At 45.3% G+C, this 19,319-nt stretch overlaps 7 protein-coding genes and 1 non-coding gene across 8 annotated transcripts; 1 reads left to right on the forward strand and 7 right to left on the reverse strand.

The window, feature by feature from the left end:
- Positions 1–245: 245 nt before the first annotated feature.
- C8R40DRAFT_1169983 (cytochrome P450) lies at positions 246–2,992 on the reverse strand (the record flags this gene model as incomplete). The annotated part of the gene is made up of 17 exons (XM_046231462.1): positions 246–296; positions 355–534; positions 585–706; positions 771–826; positions 883–957; positions 1,013–1,027; positions 1,083–1,107; positions 1,161–1,317; positions 1,378–1,433; positions 1,495–1,906; positions 1,996–2,131; positions 2,181–2,193; positions 2,259–2,318; positions 2,374–2,410; positions 2,458–2,487; positions 2,541–2,611; positions 2,668–2,992. The coding sequence occupies 17 exons, from the start codon at positions 2,990–2,992 to the stop codon at positions 246–248; spliced, it is 1,821 nt and encodes a 606-aa protein (XP_046086949.1).
- A 1,748-nt stretch (positions 2,993–4,740) lies between these two features.
- Positions 4,741–5,358, reverse strand: C8R40DRAFT_1027405 (uncharacterized protein; the record flags this gene model as incomplete). The annotated part of the gene is made up of 2 exons (XM_046223098.1): positions 4,741–5,128; positions 5,207–5,358. Coding segments are annotated over 2 exons (540 nt in total), but the record flags the coding sequence as incomplete, so codon positions are not given.
- Positions 5,359–7,228: 1,870 nt separating this feature from the next.
- On the forward strand, positions 7,229–10,248 carry C8R40DRAFT_1169985 (uncharacterized protein; the record flags this gene model as incomplete). Its single annotated transcript, XM_046231463.1, has 7 exons — positions 7,229–7,287; positions 8,025–8,268; positions 8,325–8,371; positions 8,426–9,170; positions 9,227–9,389; positions 9,443–10,015; positions 10,073–10,248. The coding sequence occupies 7 exons, from the start codon at positions 7,229–7,231 to the stop codon at positions 10,246–10,248; spliced, it is 2,007 nt and encodes a 668-aa protein (XP_046086951.1).
- A 413-nt stretch (positions 10,249–10,661) lies between these two features.
- C8R40DRAFT_t120 lies at positions 10,662–10,734 on the reverse strand. The gene has a single exon. It is a non-coding gene; the product is annotated as a tRNA-Thr (tRNA).
- A 111-nt stretch (positions 10,735–10,845) lies between these two features.
- C8R40DRAFT_1169986 (uncharacterized protein) lies at positions 10,846–12,064 on the reverse strand (the record flags this gene model as incomplete). The annotated part of the gene is made up of 2 exons (XM_046231464.1): positions 10,846–11,739; positions 11,825–12,064. The coding sequence occupies 2 exons, from the start codon at positions 12,062–12,064 to the stop codon at positions 10,846–10,848; spliced, it is 1,134 nt and encodes a 377-aa protein (XP_046086952.1).
- A 395-nt stretch (positions 12,065–12,459) lies between these two features.
- On the reverse strand, positions 12,460–13,573 carry C8R40DRAFT_1043788 (phospholipid methyltransferase-domain-containing protein; the record flags this gene model as incomplete). Its single annotated transcript, XM_046224192.1, has 6 exons — positions 12,460–12,550; positions 12,619–12,693; positions 12,754–12,825; positions 12,874–13,059; positions 13,120–13,228; positions 13,441–13,573. 6 exons carry the CDS (start codon positions 13,571–13,573, stop codon positions 12,460–12,462), a joined length of 666 nt encoding a protein of 221 aa, XP_046086953.1.
- Positions 13,574–13,794: 221 nt separating this feature from the next.
- C8R40DRAFT_1101555 (uncharacterized protein) lies at positions 13,795–16,420 on the reverse strand. Its single transcript, XM_046227954.1, has 18 exons — positions 15,982–16,420; positions 15,897–15,906; positions 15,776–15,795; positions 15,671–15,703; positions 15,517–15,613; positions 15,422–15,435; positions 15,334–15,361; positions 15,248–15,280; positions 15,121–15,197; positions 15,006–15,060; positions 14,855–14,950; positions 14,754–14,792; positions 14,636–14,689; positions 14,557–14,583; positions 14,463–14,503; positions 14,379–14,404; positions 13,971–14,321; positions 13,795–13,918 (listed from the first exon to the last, which is right to left on the reverse strand). Exons 1-17 carry the CDS (start codon positions 16,027–16,029, stop codon positions 14,141–14,143), a joined length of 879 nt encoding a protein of 292 aa, XP_046086954.1. The 5' UTR covers positions 16,030–16,420; the 3' UTR covers positions 13,795–13,918; positions 13,971–14,140.
- A 659-nt stretch (positions 16,421–17,079) lies between these two features.
- On the reverse strand, positions 17,080–18,368 carry C8R40DRAFT_1043709 (NAD-malate dehydrogenase; the record flags this gene model as incomplete). The annotated part of the gene is made up of 6 exons (XM_046224186.1): positions 17,080–17,202; positions 17,255–17,803; positions 17,855–17,878; positions 17,942–17,947; positions 17,998–18,081; positions 18,138–18,368. 6 exons carry the CDS (start codon positions 18,366–18,368, stop codon positions 17,080–17,082), a joined length of 1,017 nt encoding a protein of 338 aa, XP_046086955.1.
- Between the last annotated feature and the right edge of the window lie 951 nt (positions 18,369–19,319).

Consider the following 19,319-nt stretch of genomic DNA (forward strand, 5'->3'; position numbering starts at 1 on the left):
TTCAAGCTCATGAATCTGTCGATGATGGAGTAATACTGTCCCAGCAGTACCGGTAGTGAAATTTCCGAGTGATTGATTCCGTAAGTTTATAGAAAACATTTCACAATATAGCTTGATTCGGGCTGAAAACCACCGGAGCCTTAGTACAATCCAGTGAATGGTTTTGTTCATGGAAAAAAAAGATTTTCGAGTCTTATCAGCATTACGTGATGCCATACTATCAGGTCACGTAAAAATCGAAGCTTTCAAACATCTTCGACAGCGCAAGCCTCGCCCATCTTCAGCCACAATCCCTCCTGAAGATCATCGCTTACTATCAGAACTAAAATCCTCAGAAGAAGTTGACTGACTCACCGCGACATACATTGTCAGATGTGTCTTGAGTTTCACCTTTTCAATTGCCTTGATCTCTCCTTCCTTCTTCCAGCTAGCAGGAGGGCGAGAATCCGGAGGTTGGCTTGTTTCTGAAAGCTCAATATCCGAGAAGTTTTGCAGAAGTCGGACAAGGAAGAACGAGGTTTCGTTGTATGCAAACTAGATAGGATTTACAATTCTGAGAGATGAGGTGAAAAGTAAGAGTGCACACTTGCCTGTTGTCCTAAACAGATACGTGGTCCAGCATTGAATGGGAGAAAGATAAAGGGGTTTGGAGTGAGGTACTTGTGGACCCTCTCATCCAGGAAGCGGTCTGGATCAAATTTCAGAGCTGCGGAAGGTCGTGTAAGGACTAAAATATGATGCATAGAATACTATTCCGGGAGGATGCGTACCATCTGGACCCCACAAGTCGGTACGACGTTGCATGACGAACACACTATAGATACACCTGTGGTCATGGTGCCTGGTATGAGCAAAGCACGATGTTATTTAATGGTTACCTACCTAGTCCCAGCAGGGATAAAAAATGGCTTGTCACCTGGGTTGATAGGTGGCAACGTCGTGTGTTTATTCGATTGTCTGATGGATCATACATAAGAGATAAACCAGACGGGAAGAATGAGAGAGCGACTACCTCATATTGAACGGCCTGAGACGGAAAAGGGTTCATGAGTACACGAAAATTTTCCTTAACTCTCGCTTACACAGGAGGATATAATCTCAGCGTCTCTGGGTCAAGATTCAGAATTAGAAGCCAGTGACTTGTAGTACGGTCCCCTCACCGTTCAAGACAGCTCGAAGATACTTCATATCTCTGAAATCATCGTATGTGGGTCGCCTGTTTGGTCCAACAATAGCCAGTATTTCGCTGCGGAGCTTGCGTAGAATCTCAGGGTGTTGAGACAGCATGTAGGCGGTGAAAGTTAGTAAACTTGCGGTCTAAGTATCGGATATACGCCATGAGTCATGCATTTTACAGAAAGTTTCGCGAAATTTTACCGTGTCTCGACCGGCCACAGCGAGGTTCATTATTTCGTCGCGCAAGATGATAGGGTCTGTCAAATTGTTGACTCTGAATTCGCGGAGAAGAACGTGGGGATAAGCTCAGGTGCTTACCATCAGTATGCTTGATCAAATGGTCCAACACTGTTTCGCCCTCTTCTTGCCCCATCTCTAGCGCAGCGGCTTTACTCTCTTGAGTCAACTTTGATCTTTGAACACCTTGCTGTATGATAGGATCCAAGAACCCGTGCACAACCTTCATCATCTCCTTTGGAATGTCCTTCCAAATCTCTCTCAATGGCCACATATCACCAAAGCGAATACGAACGGCCGTAGCTGTTTGAGCTTCGTTGAACGAACGTGAGAAGCGAGCGCTGAAAGTCTGTGTAAATGGAGATGCGGAGTCGTTAGAGACCGAATGCGAGGGATGGAAGAACGGGTACGGAAGAGGATCAGATAGTGTGCCAATATCATGCCCAAACAAAAACTCGGTCGCAGAATCAATCGTGAACCGGGATACGACGTCCTGAAAGTAATCAGTCAGATTAGATCAAACTCCACCGGAAAGCTGGAAAGGAAAGGATAACCGACACGGTGTTGGAGGAGTTGACGTACCTGAAAGTCGGCAGCATATCCTTCCTTAAAACGCGCCTTCATTTTACGAATCGCTTCGTCGGCATGCCGATCAAAGATATCAAAGTCGGTGATTCTGTCACGACTGAAAAATGGGCGGGTGATGCTACGATGAAACCTGCGGATTTGTGAAGGAAAGATCAATTTTGGAAGAACATTGGACATACTTCCAAAGGTCCCCTAGAATCGATATCAAAATATGTTAACACCAAAGCACCATACAATTGGAAGAGATCTACAAGTACCATCGTTGGCGAACACCCCCGTTCCCAATAGTGAGTTCAAAGTTGTGAGAGTATCTTGACCTATGCGTATCATAAACCAATAAGCTATCGTCATAGGTTTGGCTGGACGACCCACCCTTCTCGAAATCCTCGAACTGAGTGGCTAAAAGGGACTGCAATGATATTGAGAAAAGCACGATAGGTTAGCTGATGAGTTGACCTTTATATGACTAGGTTCTGACGTGACAAGCTATCCATTATAGCGTTAAGCAAAGAATGTCAGAATGCGATACGAGCACATACCCGATCCTCAAAGAATATCCTCAAATTGAACGTAGGCCCAGTCGAACGAAGTCGATTTGTCACTGCCTGACCTAGAAGAACGATTGAGATTTCGTCTTCAGATGCTAAAGGGTTGAGCCAACCATACCTATGTAACCATCTTTGGACTCTTTCATTATCCCGTAGAGGAATAACAGCCCGCCAGGTGTGGGGTCCTCCATGAAAGGAGGCTCCGGTAGCAGAGCTGCTCCCATACGAGCTGCTACCACACGCTTCAAAATTGCTGAATACGCAATGCCAACAGACAAGGCCAGCGGATATGAGAGCATGTACAAGAGCCATCCCGATGGCACGTTGCGGTCAACGTAGGAACGATATGTTGATAATGCTGTGAAAACAACTATAGGAGGAAGAATAAGCTGGGGGAATCGTTTGATGAGGAATGATATTCCTGGAGGTACGTTGGAAAACATCGTTGTTGAGTAACCGTACCACAGAACCCTTATATGGTGGCCAGGTATAGCCGCATCCGACGGTGGATCATGCTAATAATTGCTTACGTCGTGGAGTCCGAGGGCTGGTAAAACTTGGTAAAAGCGATTTCGTAAATTTCCTCCGGAGATACCCAAATTTGGCGCAACCGACGGGTCACAACTTGAAGAAGCCTTTTTTGTAGATACAATCAACACTGCTGCACAAAATGGACTTGAAGACACCAATTCACTCGGACTCGGATTTCACGTTCTCGGGAAATGCTCATTCTTTTTAATTTCCTCTTCACAACGGTCACCCCGCTTTGTCCTGCAGCTGCTTCGTATGCCTTGGGTGAGACCAGGGAGGACCAAAGAGGTGGACTGAATGGGTTATTGAATGGTCACGATGGCATGGAACAATTTGAGGGAGTTGAAGGATCCCTTGTTCAGCGATGAAAGGTGGTCATGGGAATGAGCTTGGAGGTTTTTCAAAGGCGGAGAACACAGATACGCCCGTGGAAGCCTACGGAGGCTTCAGTCATTATGTCCAAGAGGAAGACGAAAAGGTCTTCATTTCCATTTGCAAGATGGAACACACTATCTCCAGGATAATCTATTCTTGAAATCGTAGTAAGTCCATTCAACTCCAACGTGGCACGCCCGTCGCATCTACCATCACCCCCAACAAAAAGTCGCGCGCTAGTCTGATTCTGACACCCAACCGATACACAGAGTTGTTGATAATATCCAAGTTGGCAGTGTTCATGACCGTTGCGACGATATAGGTTGTGTTCTTGAGTGTGACTCTTTGACGCGATTTTGAAGAGGAGGTGGGGCTACATCTGCAATAGCTGGTGCAGAGTTTGTTCCATCGAGTGCAGGGTGTTCACTGTTAGAGAACAAGTATTAATGGAAGTGGGAAGAGTACCGGTCCGGGCCACACCTGTATCTTTATTTCTCAACTCCGATGACTGAAGATGCTTCGCGCTGCAACACAGAGGCATCGTAACTGACTATACAACTTTATGGAGACCAGAAACAAAATCTTCATCGCGCACTCACAGACAGGTGGAATAGCGGATACCATGTCTTATAAATAGGTGATCCATCATGCTGGCGATTTCGGTTCGTGGTTGCCTACATCCACTCACACTCATGATCTGACAACTTTACTGTAGAGGCCTCACTGAGACCGAAGTTACAGTAACCACGTACTCCTTATATATAGTACGCATCTGCGAACAAGACAGGGAAAATCGTACTTGAAAAAGTCCGGTCGACGATTTAACAATCATCGAACGAATGCTACCAAAGTTTCAAATATATATTTGTGTCGAACATGAAAGAGGAAAACTTGAAATAAGCTGGAACATGGTGGTATCTAGGTATGTTCGAACCGGCGGCGGCGGAACACCACCTTCAGGTTTCTCTTGGAGGATGACTCGGACTCGGATACACTAGGATCAGATTCTCGGAACCTCGCTGTCGGACTGGACATACTATGTGCACTGGACAATCTGGCAGAAGTCTGTTCCACCAATCTCTTTGAAGAGTCTGAGAAGCTTGTCGATGAGGGCCTGTTTCTCTCGTTGACAGAGAAATAGTGCTTCCTCCAACCTCCGAACCTCACAGTCCACCTGGTGGCGCAGATCCCAATAAGGGCTCTTTGCGCCATGAGGCAGCGGCGGCAGGACGGGGCAGGCCAGAGGGTAAGGCCCATCAGGACCAACTGGCTGGTCGGACTGACCGCACGCCTTTCCGGTGAAAGGTGCGAAGCGCAGCACGCCCCAGGGCTGAGTACCGACCGGGCCAATAATAGCAACATGAGCCCAATTACTGTCGTCGAAGTCGATCAGCTGGAATCTATCAGGAGGGGGAATATTGCCCGCGGTCAACCAGCTGGCATCTGTGACGAAAGTAACCTGTGATCCATCTTCGTATTGAACAACGCCGGTGAGGATGACCCCATCCACGCTGATGACGTTAGTTGCGTTTACTGCAATGACATTTTTCGTGTGGCTGAGGGAGACACTGTAGATGTCTAGCTCGCGGAACGCGGAACCACCAGGGTCACCTCCCTTCCGGATATTATCTCCGATTTCGACTCCATTGACCCAGACAGTGTAGGCGTCGTCGCTGTTGGATATATTATCATATAAGGTACATATCTCATCACTACATTAGCCTACCAGCAAAGAAATCAAAGACACTTACGCAGCAATCGCAAAGGTGACACAAACGGCCCTTGACGTCCCCTCCGGAAGTGTCTTGCGGAAAGCCCGCATACCAGGGATGCCGGGGGGCTCTCCAGTCCAAATCCAGAGTGCGCTGTCAAGAGAGAGAGGCGGGATGGTATTACCCGGTACTTGAGCATTAACGGTCTCGACACTGTTGCTGAGCATGCCCAAGAGTGCGAGTGCACCAAAAAGAACTGCAAAGAACGGACGAACGCGGTCAAAATACGAACAGGTTTGAAAACCAGAGTTTTGCTCACATCCTGGAGTAAACATCGTTGTGATATTCGAGGGATTGGTAGAGTTCACTGTCTGAGGATTCTGTTAGGAATTGCCTTGTTTTAAACCTTACCCAGCGTTTAGGTTCTGTATCAAAATTAGAAGAAACGCTGACTGAACGGTAGCGTATCTTGGGACATGCTCATGTACCCATTGTATTAGTCGTGGCTTATGCTGAGAGGCTGTGAGAAGTCATCGAAGTTGAGATCATGATGATCAAGTTCATCCTACTTAGTGTTGAAGCTTGAAGCTTGGAATGAAAGGTGAAATGGAATTACAAAAATTGAGTGTGAACTACTTTTCGGATATTACCAGCGAGGATTTTAACGCTCACACTACGGTAAAAACTAGGATCCGATGACAATGGTAACTTAACAAGATATAGTGTCAGAATGCATAATCATATTGGACTATCTGTCTACGTGCTAGAGAATCCCGAGACTTTTATTTGAAGAACATTGAGAGTGATGGAAGAAGAAATTGCAGGATAGTTGTCAGAAATGCACAGTTCCCATACCATCCGTCATGATACTGAAATAAGCCTCGGTGGGGTGTTGGAGTAGCTCAATAGAAAGGACATAATATCACCAAAGAATGTCTCGACAAGGTTATATCATCACACAAGAATGTTCCGACAAGGTTTCAACAAGGACAGAAAAGATGATACGGATTTGTGAATGTTCAACGCGACCTGGTTGTTCGTATTATTCAAAGGAAGCTTGATCAGTGTAGTTGATGATTATCCTGTTTTGGAGATTGTTTGTTCAACTGGAAAACCACTGGACTGAAGATCCAAGAGCTCGAGGGATTCTTCATGAGGAACAGAAAAGAAAGGTCATCCGAAAAGTACTTGTTGAATCCACCACATTCTAGTTATCGGGCTGCTCCAAATTTTGATTTGTGGTTCAGCATGGCATTGTTGTACCCTATTTACAAGTCTGGTGGCTATTCAATGTATTTGGCACTCTGGACATCGAGCTCGATGATGACTGGTCACCGGTCACCTTGCACACATTTTCCGGCCCAGATGTGCCGGCTTGCTGCCGTCACCGGTTTATGGGAGTACTCATGTGTCTGCAACAAATGTTTTCCCTGGAAGTATTCATGTGTCTACAAGTGACTGCAACAAAGGATCATGGTGTTTGTGCATAGTGATATGAACTGCAACTTGCCTAAAAGCATAGAGTTGGGAAACTGAAAATTTGTATAGATTTTACTCAGCATGCATTATTGAGGCAGGGAAGACCGTGTATTTTTCATGAGGTTTTTTTTTTTCTGCTTTTTCCTCATCAAGACTGAAAAGTACATAATCACCCCCCTGTAGTAGAAATGTGTGTTCCATTACTGTAATCTAAGTAGAAGATGTACAGTATGGTAAACTGGTCGTTCGGGAATCGGACCTAGCCAGTATAATTTAACTATCCTATCCTATCCTATCCTGATCAGAAGGACTATTGGTGAGGATTGGCTCAGTCAGAGCGGGCCAGAACAGTTGAAGTGATTGGACCCGTCACATTAACAATTGCCTTTCGCAGACATCCAATATTTCTGTACAAAACTCAAAACTTTCTACAGAACTGAATACTACTCCAGGGGTTCCATGCGGGGGGATTTGTAATTAGGATTGGTCACAGGGAGCGATTCAACTTGGAATCCAATCCCCTCCCTCTATGATAACAGCGGTACTAAATGTAGGTTGCTTGAAGTAGTGGCGGCGGATGTAATGGTCTCTGAACTTCATCTCAAGCTATCTCAAGCTGCTTCTAATAGCGACCTTGGATCGTAACTCTCTCTGGCATTCGGAGGCAAGTGATCCCAAATAGGCACATTAATTACAACTCGTAGATTGCCAGACCTACATGTCGTACCATCTTTGATTGTGGGATTCAAGTGGCCCGGTCAAAGCTGGAAATCCGAAAAACGATAAGTCTATTGCCGCCACGTGGAATCATTCTGTTTCTTTCCTCCACCAATACTACGACTTAGGAAGTAGACATTACGCCCTGTCGACCTTAATATGTTTTCCGTCTTTTTACTGCTTGAACAACCACAGCGCAATCGCTATTGAGATTGATCATGTTGGGTATATCGTAGGAAATCCGGGATACGCAAGGCATTCATGGTAAACCGACTAGGGCATCATCACCAGCAATTCTAATCAACATTGATCCGACGTTATTCATTTTGGAAAAGCTTAATGTAACTGACGGGCAGGAACGGCGTCGATTAGCAATGCCTTCGTCGTACCCATCGACATATTAAGAATGCGGCCCCGGCTTTACTCACTTCATATAATCCTTGTTCTCAGTGTCAATGCCTTCTCAGCGAAGTAGATCGAGAACTCCTCCTCAAAGGTCCGAGCGGAGTCCTTACAGTGGTGGCAGAGTAAGAGCTTGCGGAAGTTGCAGGCAAGTTAGGTCGTGCATTGCCTGTGGCTTTTTCTAATCCTTTGAAAAACCCGCAGGCGACGGAAAGTGGTATGCATGCCTGTTCGATCATATATGTTGAAGGGCTCTTAGGTTTCTCCAACAGAAATGTGACGGCGTCAAACCCACTTGTTCTCAGTGTATCAGACTTCCTCCTTCGGAACTAGAGGATCAACTTTGTGAATATTCTGACCCAAAGCTGAGGCGAACTGAAGAGCAGGTCCTCAAGGAAACTATTAAGACCTTGGAGGCCCGCATACGCGAGCTCGAGATCTCATCCGACGCTTCTGTGGTCAAATTGCACAGTCCTTATCAGGTACAAAAGTCAAATTCTGAGGTACGCAACTTACGATTCCTAAGCCCGAATACACCTCGATTCCTTGTACATTACAGGGTTTTCTCAATCCACCGGAAGATGAGAATATTCTTAGTCCTCAATTGTGGGTACTGTCCGATCATTATACTCCTGTATAGTTGTCTGAAATGGGAGTTAGACTGGAAGCGTTCTTTCGTCATGCAACTGATCTCAACTTCTTTCTTCATACCCCACGTTTCCGCCGTGCTGTGCTACTTCCGGTCGACTCGCCTGGTCGACCATGTCAAGGTTTAATTAGCGTTGTCCTCCTCCTGGGGTTCAGCCTTTCAGAACGCTACATCCTCAAGCCTGAGGAATCACACTCTCACAACAATATCTTAAATGACGGAGTATTCGCCAGTGCCAGCGTTAGCTCTCAAGAAGCTCTCTATCTCTCTCGTGCCCAAATCGACGTTGCAGGAATCCTCTCATCCTCACATCCCGACCGTATTGTCCACGGTATCCAGGCCGAGCTCCTTCTCTCCACATACTTATTCCGCTCGGGACGTATTCTAGAAGGGAAATACCATCTCAGTGCAGCCACGTCTATCGCTTTTGGTGCCAAGCTTCATAAGATCCGTAGCTTGAATAGAGACAAAGATATACTGACGTCTGCAGCTCTTCCTTGGGTTGTCTGCCTCACCTCATCTACTTCCAAGTTCGAAAATCGACTCAATGTCGATTCAGCGAAGGACCCAGAGCCTTTGTTTCCTCATTCTGTGGATCCAATCTCAGAGGGGGAGCGCATCAATGCATTTTGGACGGTTATTACTATGAGTAATTGTTGGGCACTTGCCGCTGATTCGAGTCCGAATCCCACACTCGAGCGGTACGTGGAAGATATTGATACGCCATGGCCAATGGATATCGAAGATTACGAAAAGGTAAGTATTTACTCACCAGGCCCATCCAATCTCATTAACACGTCCCCTGTCATGAGAATTTATCTCCGGACTATTTGGATAGTGCTACCGTTTTGAAATTATTACGAGGCCACCAACCTGGCAGTACCGCGGGGAAAGGGTACTCGAAACTTGCACTGTATGCACAGGCCTCAATTTTTCTGTCCCGAGCAGCTTCAGTCGCTTTGGCATATCATCCCAGTATGTATCCATGTAGTACATATAGCCAAGTTCTAACTCCTCAAAAATCACAGATATGCAATCATTACCTGCAACTGAATTTGCCACTAGCTTTATTGAGCTCGACAGCGTCATAGACCATTTCAAAACAACCCTCAAACTACCAATTTCAAACGACAGTAACGAATCGATACTTTTCACCACACACATGATAGCCCATCTCGCAACTATACTTCTCCATAGCAAAATAGCAACAATGGCTCCGACCCTTGACTCATCCCTAAACTCATTTCCATTAGAGGCTAGCGAAAGCGGTCAGAAACGATTAGACGCTGCAGTAGCTATAGCAGAACTTTCCAGAAAACAGTGGTCACTCAAGCGCAGTAGTGATTTTGAGACGAGCATTAACTTTGCTGATCCCAATCCCAATCCGTTCCTTGGATCCCTCTGGCTTGCCGTGGGTCAAGTACTGATTGAAGAGATTAGTCTAGTTCGAGTCTTGAGTAATGGAACTGGATTTTCGCTGAATGTCGAGTTGGACTCGGATGAAAACAGTCCTAGCGAGAGAGAGGCAGAGCTGATGGACAAGCTTGAATGTGTATTTGAAAGCGCACAGATGTCGAGGGTCTATCATTCTCCTCTGGCGGGTCAGTGTATTTCTAATCATTCTTATTTTAATATCTCATCATGGAATATGTCTGTAGATTACCTCTTTAACAAACTGCAGAAGATACATCGGAGTAGGCTCCATGGCGTGGACGACGCACTTCCTAATATAGCAAATAATCAAATGGGAAAACCTGAAGTAGCGAAAGTCGGCTCCTCGTTGTATCGGCATCGCATAGAGAGACCGGGAAAGGGCCTCGTATTGAGGCACTGACCTTGCCTTCATTTTACAATATATCACAATTTCGAAGATGTTTTATGGACAGAATAGTGAGCTTTGGTACAATTTTTTCTCACAATGTGCACCTTCAACAAGTACATGGCATTAGTCTCCAGAGCACAAAAGGCATGTAGAAAACACAGAAGATGTACAAGCCATATCTTTAACATTCAGATGAGGTGGTTGGGCATTGAGATAGTTGGAGCAGTGAGCAGATGGGGGACAAGCCAGGCCGAAAAGGAATCCGTGTTGTGGCATATTTGCGTTATGGAACACAAACTGCGTCAATTAAAGATGGCGAAAAGGAGTTGGCCAAGCAAGGTGATTCATACATATCTACAGGAAAATGCATTCCCAACTTCCCACCACTATCTGGTGGAAAAACATGGTTTAAGGTTTTCGGTCAGTTCCTTCTAGCCGACTTGAACGACTGACCTCGTCATTACTAGTGACGCGCTCTACCAACTGAGCTAAGAAGGACTGCATAGCTAATTATTAATTATAAACTATAAGTGCGCAATTAAAACATATTAGTTTCCTGCTGCGAAACAATGCTATTGTACCAACGCGATACTTCAACTACCTCGATGACTATCCTGCCAGAGCAATAGAACCTTTGTTTTCTTTGCCGGCCTTCCCAGCTTTCGAACTTTTCTGCAATGTCTTTGTGTCTTTGCGCTTCGAGATAGGCTTGTCGAGAGTATATGAAATCGAACCCCACCTTGTTCCTTGCTCTAGAGGACCTAAATAGCAGTCTTCCTTGAACAAATGCTCAATGCTAGGAACATGGGCCGCTCCTTTGGATTTGGAACTTGTTTGGCCCCGAGGATTGGTAGGACTAGGGTCTCCACATAAGGGCGAGCGTAGAGAGTGCGGCAAAGATTGCTCTCGAACACCATAGGTTCTATTCATGGTTGACGAAGAAAGCATTGATGATATACGGGCTTGCTGAGCAAGAATACTAGTCGGGGTGCCGGACTCTGGAAACGAGGGGCAGACATATAGTCGAGAATCCTCTCTAGCGCGTAAGTATCCGTCATGAGAGTTCAAGACCGAGTCGGATTGGATCCATTCGAAAATTTCCTTCGGCGATGTGGATGGCGGAGAACATAAGGCGGGAATTTCATTAAATATGTACGCAGGTAAGGGTAAAGAAGGGTTTAAAGCGGGAGAAGCGAGAGCAGGACGAGTAGTGAGCGGCGCACGCGACATTGAAGGCGGTTTCTTCGCATCGAGTTGGCGAGAACGGTACGAACGATTGAGACGTAATGAGCCAGGTGGTCTACTCGGTAGAGAACTTTGGATATTAGCTTGAGCGAGGTGCATTTCGGAGATGCCTTGAAACAAGGAGGAACGCTTAGCATGAGCAATCGTGTTGGTGTTTGTATGAATGGCGTGTTTCTCTTCCAAGGCAATTTGATTCTTGGCACAAAGTAGCTTGAGTGGTTTCAACTTACTGTACTTGTCACCGCCATCGGATTTCACCTAGAGTGGGAATGAGCATAGATTGATGGATAGAGCGAGATGATAATCTTGTTGTTATCATCTCGTGTACCTATATGACACCGACCTGTGAGACAAGATAGGCTCTTCCAGTCCCAGAGCTAGAGTAGAATCTCTTGTAGAAGATGAACCCGAACGCGGCGAAAGCGATGGCGATTCCCAGTCCTGCGGCACTTGGTATTATGAGAGAACGAATATTAAAGGAATGTAGAGAGGTTTTCGAATGCGACGTTGACGAAGGTGAAGAGGAGAATTGTGGTGATAGAGATGTAGTTCCAAGAGCAGCAGGGTCATGGATAGCAACCATAGTAAAGACAGGATGATACTAGTAGATGATAGTGGCTAGAAACAACGATTTCCAAATAAGCGCCCGAATATCCCAATTCGACTGAGCTTGTCACTGTCGGTCCGGACCTGTCCGGACTAAGTCTCTGAACGCGGAAAGAAAGGTAGATCATTGTTGTCTCGCACTACCCGCACATTGCAGAGCAACACATATCTGCACATTACACGCGCCCGATAGAAAAACTTGTTTGGGAGACTCGGATAGCATTATTTCATTGGTATAAACAAGATATGTATAAAGCTAAAAGGCATTCGCTCCTTCCTTACGGATCTTATATCGGGTACATTACTGATGTTCCACCAATCCTGATAGAACTAATTGCAATGAGCAGTCCTTCCTCGTGAGCAACACGACAACTAGAGTCTTTTCTTCACCTCGGCATCGTCCGCGTAGTATTCAGGAGCTTGCAGCTTTGCTCGTGTAGAGTAGATCATATCCGTAAATGGCCTTCAAAACCAACGACAGATTGACACAGATTAACATAGCTTCAAATGCTGATGAGATATTTTACGCACCCTTCAAATTGCAAAGCGATAGCATACACTAAGTATACCCATAGAGAGACCAACAAACCTATTGGGCGCTCACCCCTACGTTCAACCCGAAGAATGAAAATTCACACAATCCGACCTATGCATACCAGAGCTCACCAAAACGCGCCACCAGTAAAACATATGGTACTCCCAACATACATAGGATCTCGAAGAATGTTGAATGGGAATCTGGGACAAACATCGTCAGCTAGTGATCTCGGAAAAGTCAATCCATACCCTTCAACTCTAGAGTCCTTCAAGATTCCGAAATAATCGCCCATATAGGTTCCCGTTATGCCTAATTGCCATGTTGAACTCATTACTAGGGCCTGGCCGCCTATTATTAGTGCACCACCCACAAGGGTATTCCAAGGTTGTGGCAAAAGGAGTTCATGCGGTTGTTGGAGTAGGGCATGACGGTATCTGCACCGTTAGGAACAAAGAATGGGGACTCGTCTGCAACGCCTCAAACAAAGTACTTACAGGACGTCCCTCAACATCCCAAACGAGAATATCACGGCGGCGAGAAAATAACAAGCCGCTCCGGCATTTCCACCGAAGACCTTGCGTGTCAAGGTGTGATTTCGGTATTCTGCATATGGTATGACTGTAAGCAAAGTCATGAAGCCAAATAACAGAAGGGCAAATACTAAGACAGGGTCACGGTGCATTCCCTTATTTCCAGCTTTCAATAGTACCACCAATCGTTAGCTTTAACTGCCTGATATGTCAGGAAATACCCAGATGTACAATTTGCCGAAGGTCCCATGCACTGGCCCCATGTCCAGCCACAGAAAAACTCACCGTTTCTAGCGACGATATTCCACACAGCCGGACTAAGTGCAATCGATGTCATCGAAATCCACAGACTGGGTTTAGATGGGTCAAAAGGAATGAAGCACTGCAAATATTGCAGGGAAAGTCGAACGAAATCCATCTGAGTTGACTGAAAACGATCTGGTGGAAAGGAAAGGAAATTTATCACACGGCATGGTCCAAGAACTGAACGCCGGTTTCCAGAGGTTCTCCCGATGCCGGCACAAGCATCATCGCCTCTGGGACTGTCGGGATGGAAGAAGGAATTCAAAGGGCCTGGGGCCTGGGAACGGTGAGCTCCCTCCCGGTCCGGGTTACCCCGATAGCATAATGAGGTGCTCCCCTTGTTTGAGACTCTGAAAGTCTATCAGAGTTCATTTCGAGCAGAATCAGAATCAGATGTATTCGAAGACACTCAGGAAGCTCGTTACTCTTGAACAGATCTGGTGCAGATTCACTGGCTGGTATGATTGTCCATCATGATCATGATGGAAACATCAACTTATTTTTACAAAGGTTTTCTAAAATACTGAGAGCTGCGTATCTATCTATCTATTTAGGGAAAGGTTGAATAAGCATTTGAGTTTTCCCCCAACTAATCTCAGGGTACTTTATGCGGAATCAAATGCAATGACAATGTGGTACTAGTAGTGCTGAAGGGGAACATGAAAAAAACATAGTATCGTAATCACAAGTAATACTGCTGTGGCTGTTTCGACATGTAGGGCTCCATGACCGTGACAATAATAAATGTAGGTAATACATCATCCTCATCATCCTCATCATCATCCTCCATTCTGTGTTTAGACACATCCCGAACATGTAGCACCAGTCTACAGCACAGAATGGAATGCATTACCGTCAACGGACTGAATGTGTGTAAGCTCATTTAGATGAAAATTGCATCAAGATAGATGAAGACTTACGCATCCAACAGTGCCAGAAAGCCTGCCTACAAGCCACATCTATGTTAGTTTGAAATTCAAGCTACAAGATTTGGAAAACTTCACTGTGGCACTGAGAAGAACAGCTACATTTGCAATGGTGAATGCTACTCTTGACGTTCAATTTCAGATAATGTAGAGTTTGCAATAAAGAGCTCACGCAAGATCAATAAGTAGTAAAAAAGACCTACCACGGAATTAGTGAGGGTCAATTCAATGTAAGCTTTGTTGTCACCCACCTTCACAGTACACCATACTAACAACTTGACTGACATGAAATCCGGATTTATGGTCTAGTCGTTAGCAATAATGCAATGTGAGAAAATGAAATGTTCCAAAGCCGTGTTTCTTGCTCACATAAATCGAAAGTTTTCCAAATCGTGAGCAATGTCACCACTTATGAAATAAGAGTGGTCAAATGAACCAACAGCATTTGTTGAGCAAGTTGAATGACTCACCCCATTCACCCGCCAGCAGAGAAATATAACAGACCAATACCACTTTTGACTCACTGGACAGGAAACAAGATGATGAACCTCCAGTACCTTCACTCGCTAGTTGAAATAGTTCATAATCCGATTGAAATCAAACTTCAATAAACATACTCACCAGGAATCGAGGCTGTAAAGCGGATTATAGCCCAGACACATGCAGCAGAAATGACCTACAAAGCACGATACAACGTCTCAGAACAAGAAGATCAAGATTCAAGGATTGGACTGACCACCCATGACAGCCCAAAGATAGCTAAAACGCGGCGAGATTTGTTATAGATGGAATAGGTTCTGAGCATCAAGATGACTATAAAAAACAGTGGAAGTTTTTGGTGTGTCGATGGAATATCTCCTTACGGTCAGAGATCCCGATGGTGAACCCAGCGAAAACTAGAGACGAAGATTAATACCTGATTGGACGCTAGGTTCAAAAAACATCATACTTGTGGTAAAGGTCATCTTGTTGCATGTCTGCCCAACGAGTATTCATGAGGAAGCAGCCAAAAAACACGTTGGTAATATATGACTTACGGAAGAAACCCTCTCTGTTTTGTCCCAAAATTTGTTCAAACAAGAATCATCTGCATCAGGCCCGAAGCTCGCGATGGGTCGGGACTATTACACACCCTGGGCTGATATAGCCATCACTATAAATGGTGCATATCTCGTGTAGAGATACAACACTTTTACTAGGCTCCATCTTGATTGCCATACACGAATAACCTGAAGTGGGGAGACAAATAGTAAGACGATGCGTTGGTAAGATCTATCGTTGCGCACCTCTCGACTCAAGGATATGAACCAGTCATATACCTGGGGAACAACGGGGCAAAATTCAGCCTCAACCTGAATGTTATAGTCGATGTCAGATCGAGGATTACTCACTAACAAGGCAAGGAACGAAACTGGATAGAATTAGGAGAACGATGAATCAGTTTAAAGAGTCCACGAAGAGAAATAATCGATGAATCGACCGAGGGAAGGCAGCAAACACAAGAAAGCTTACTAGTAACATACTTCCAAGAGAAATGGCCACACAAAGTGACAGAAAAATAAGTAATCACTTTATCGGGAAGAACGGTGCCACTTACAGTGACAATTTTTAGCTGAAGTTCCTCTTTGAGGGTGTCAGAGTCCATGCTACCGTGCTTGTCTTTCGCCGTGGCCCACTGGGTCACTAATAGCGAATGTGTCCGATGGCCTCTAAAGAAGAAAGAAAACGAGAGGGATAAAGAAGGTCGTGGATATATTTAGTCTCGAAACTCCCAGTTACTTAGGTCCAATATATATCCTCTCGCTCGTGTATATACTTACCTGTCCATACAACATTATGATGATCAAAAATCTTCGTTGGCAACTGATACCTTCGAAATCTCGCACTTTGTGAGGTTGAATCTGAATTGGGGCGAAACAAGAACGAAATCTTAGGACCTAGCGGACGGTACGGGCACTGCATGCATGCCACACGTCGTACGATAGAGTTCCGATATCAGAAATCTGATCAAGAAACAAGAACGCAGACTTCGGACCTCTCAGGTTAGCCTCAACAGACCTCAACAAAGCCTCAGGATATTCGAGTCAATTATCTTGCATCGTTTGAAATCCGCCAGCTTGCTGTATGGTGTGGATCAGTGTGGATGTTGATAAGGTTTGTAGTTCAATCATCGTGTACTTATATTGCAGATGCATTGAACAAAAGAATGATCGCAAGTATCCTTCATTTCATGCAATCCGGATGCGAATACATCATGGATGGATTGAACGACCCTCTTTTTGAACGAGGGTGCATCAGAAACAACTAACCGAGGAGACAGCCAGACCCTTCAAACCCAAGGTTGAAACAAGGGAGGGAACACTGGATGGACATAAGCAGATCATAGACAAGCGAGAAAAGCAAAAGACCCACTGGAAGCATCCTTATTAAACATGTACGGTACTGTAGGGTTAGGATATAGTGGGCTTGGGCAACCGGTCTACATAGAATCATAGAACACATTTGAGCCTGCTCAAGCTTGGATCTAACCATCTCAGTCCATTCAAACATATTATAAATGTGAATTACATTTTGGTTGCTAAGGAGGGCCTTAAGACTATAAATCTCCAAAGAGGTACTTTGCCTCGCCTTATCCTTCTATGTAATCTCTACAGCTTTTCATGGCTGCGACAAGACCAGAGCCATTAGAAAGCATTTATGCAACGAAAGCCTTGCCCTTCTCGATGTTCTTCTTGAGCTCAGGCAAGCATGCCTCGAGAAGTTTTTCTTCCTCGGCAGAGAGAGGGCCAATAGGGTGAATCTTCTCGACACCATTAACCTAAAAGAGACATCATTAGGACATATAAAGACTGTTAATACTGTGAACATACACCGAGCTCTACAGGGGAAGAGAAGAAGTCGATGCCCTTATCGGCGAAGAGCGGGTTCTTTACAAAGGTGGGGGTAATGACACCCTTCTCTCCGTTGAGACCCCGGAGGAGCGAGTTAGTAAACTTGGCGCCGGCATAAGCCATGGAGAGAGTAGCTGATCCAGCACCATCCTTGGCTTTGACAACCTCATCACCACCGAATTGGATTCTGTGCACGAGCTGCTCATAAGTTTCGCCCTGTAGTCCTTTACCCTTTGCAACCTGCGAGAGCAAAGGAACGATAGTAGGACCAGAGTGACCTCCTACGACAGGAACATTACATTCTGAGGGAGTGGTGCCTGAAACTGAAGCGAGGAAACGCGATGCACGAACGACGTCGAGAGTGGTGACACCAAAGACACGACTGGGGTCAAAGACACCGGCTTTCTCTAATGTGGCGGCTACAATTGGAACGGTGGAGTTGACAGGATTGGAGATGACAAGGATGTGTGCAGTGGGAGCGACACGAGCAACGGCAGCAGCGAGGTCACGAACGATGGATGCGTTGGTCTATAGGATGGAGTTGTGTACTGAGAACCTAGGCAACGATATACGACTCACATTGAAAAGATCATCGCGGGTCATCTTTGACACGCATTTACATTTAGAACAAGATGAAAAGCATGAGATTTAAACGCAGGTACTCACTCCAGGCTGCCAAAGAAATTCAGGCGCGGTTTAGAAAGGAGAAAAATGTTGCTCACCTTTCTCGGTACACCAGCAGGGATCACAACAACCTTGGTACCTTCAAGAGCAGCGTCCAAGTTTTCCATAGCGAACCCATTCACCTAACAACATTAGTTAATTGTGTGACACGAAATCTTGAGAGAAAAAAACAAAGTACCTCACTAGGGGTGTCAACGTGACTGACATCTGCGGCGACACCAGGAGCTCCACGAATATCGTACAGACTCAAATTCGACACTAATGGATCCAACTTTAACAGCAGAGACAGAGGTTGACCGATTCCTCCACCAGCACCAAGCACAGTGACTTTTGTCTGACGAGCAGATGAAGAAGAGAAAAGACGGGCGGAAGGAGCAGTGAAAGCTCTGGCGGCGTTACGTGCAAACATACTCGTCGTGGTCGTGGTTTGAGTGAAAAATACGGGCAGAAACGGAATTAAGCGGAACTGCAGGATCCTAGGGAACTTTCCCGGCCCGAGGAATCGCTAAATTCTTCCACCACCAGGTCTTGTCAACGCAGAAATTCACATTGGATGATATTGGCAAGGAATCAGTATCTGGGTTGTCCTGCCGATTACTACGACACTACTGGTTTCTTCTCAGTAACTGATAGATGGCTCCAGAGTCCAGGAAACACCAAATAAACAACACTGTCTCAAATCTAGCTATAGGATCTTGACCTTCATCGCTGTTCTCATTCCAACAATATTTACTTTGAAAGCCCGATCTCGTTCTCATTATTCATCCAGGACTGAAATTCGAACCGTCCGATGTTATGAGAAAGGCTTTAGAATACGTGCTCTTTCACATATGTGAGTTTCTACATATCTTTGGCTACTAAGTGGTTGCGTGTCGAATCCTAGGAGAGGGTTCAAACTTCAAAAGCATTGAATGACGACTCAGGAGAAATCCTTCTTCCCAATCATTTGTCTATTAAACCCCCATTTGCTGGTGAATTGTTTGAGTGGATATTTAACCATTTTCCTGCTCATGCAAGTGGGGATGTCGACGTCGGTAACGTTTGAATTTGTGAATTGAGCCTTGAGGAGTATGAAGGTCATTTATTTGGCTGTACCACAGCTAATCTTGTGTCAAAAACTCACTCAACAGCTTGACTGAGGCCTTTGTCGTTCATGAAGATAGCACTCTCGGATTACATTATACAATGTACAACACAGCCATAGGTACCCCTTACATCCGTCCTTTGATTTAAGCCAACATCCTTCAAGGATCCACCCTCCGCCAGTGCCTGTGATGCAGGTAGTCACTACTGATCATGACCGATTTCCAGATCACTAAACACAAACGGGAAGTTGAATTAATGGAGAATGAGTTTGTTA

This window comes from Lentinula edodes, assembly GCF_021015755.1.
Source record: "Lentinula edodes strain Le(Bin) 0899 ss11 chromosome Unknown C8R40scaffold_15, whole genome shotgun sequence".
Classification (NCBI taxonomy): Eukaryota; Fungi; Basidiomycota; class Agaricomycetes; order Agaricales; family Omphalotaceae; genus Lentinula; species Lentinula edodes.

Excerpts from the sequence above, each read along its gene's own strand:
- C8R40DRAFT_1101555 (XM_046227954.1), bottom strand. The coding sequence starts at position 16,029 with ATGGACTCTGACACCCTCAAAGAGGAACTTCAGCTAAAAATTGTCACT. Across the intron at positions 15,704-15,775 it reads TTTCGTTCCTTGCCTTGTTA|GTATATGACTGGTTCATATC; the intron begins GTGAGTAATCCT and ends GTTGTTCCCCAG. Across the intron at positions 15,614-15,670 it reads TCATATCCTTGAGTCGAGAG|GTTATTCGTGTATGGCAATC; the intron begins GTGCGCAACGAT and ends TCCCCACTTCAG.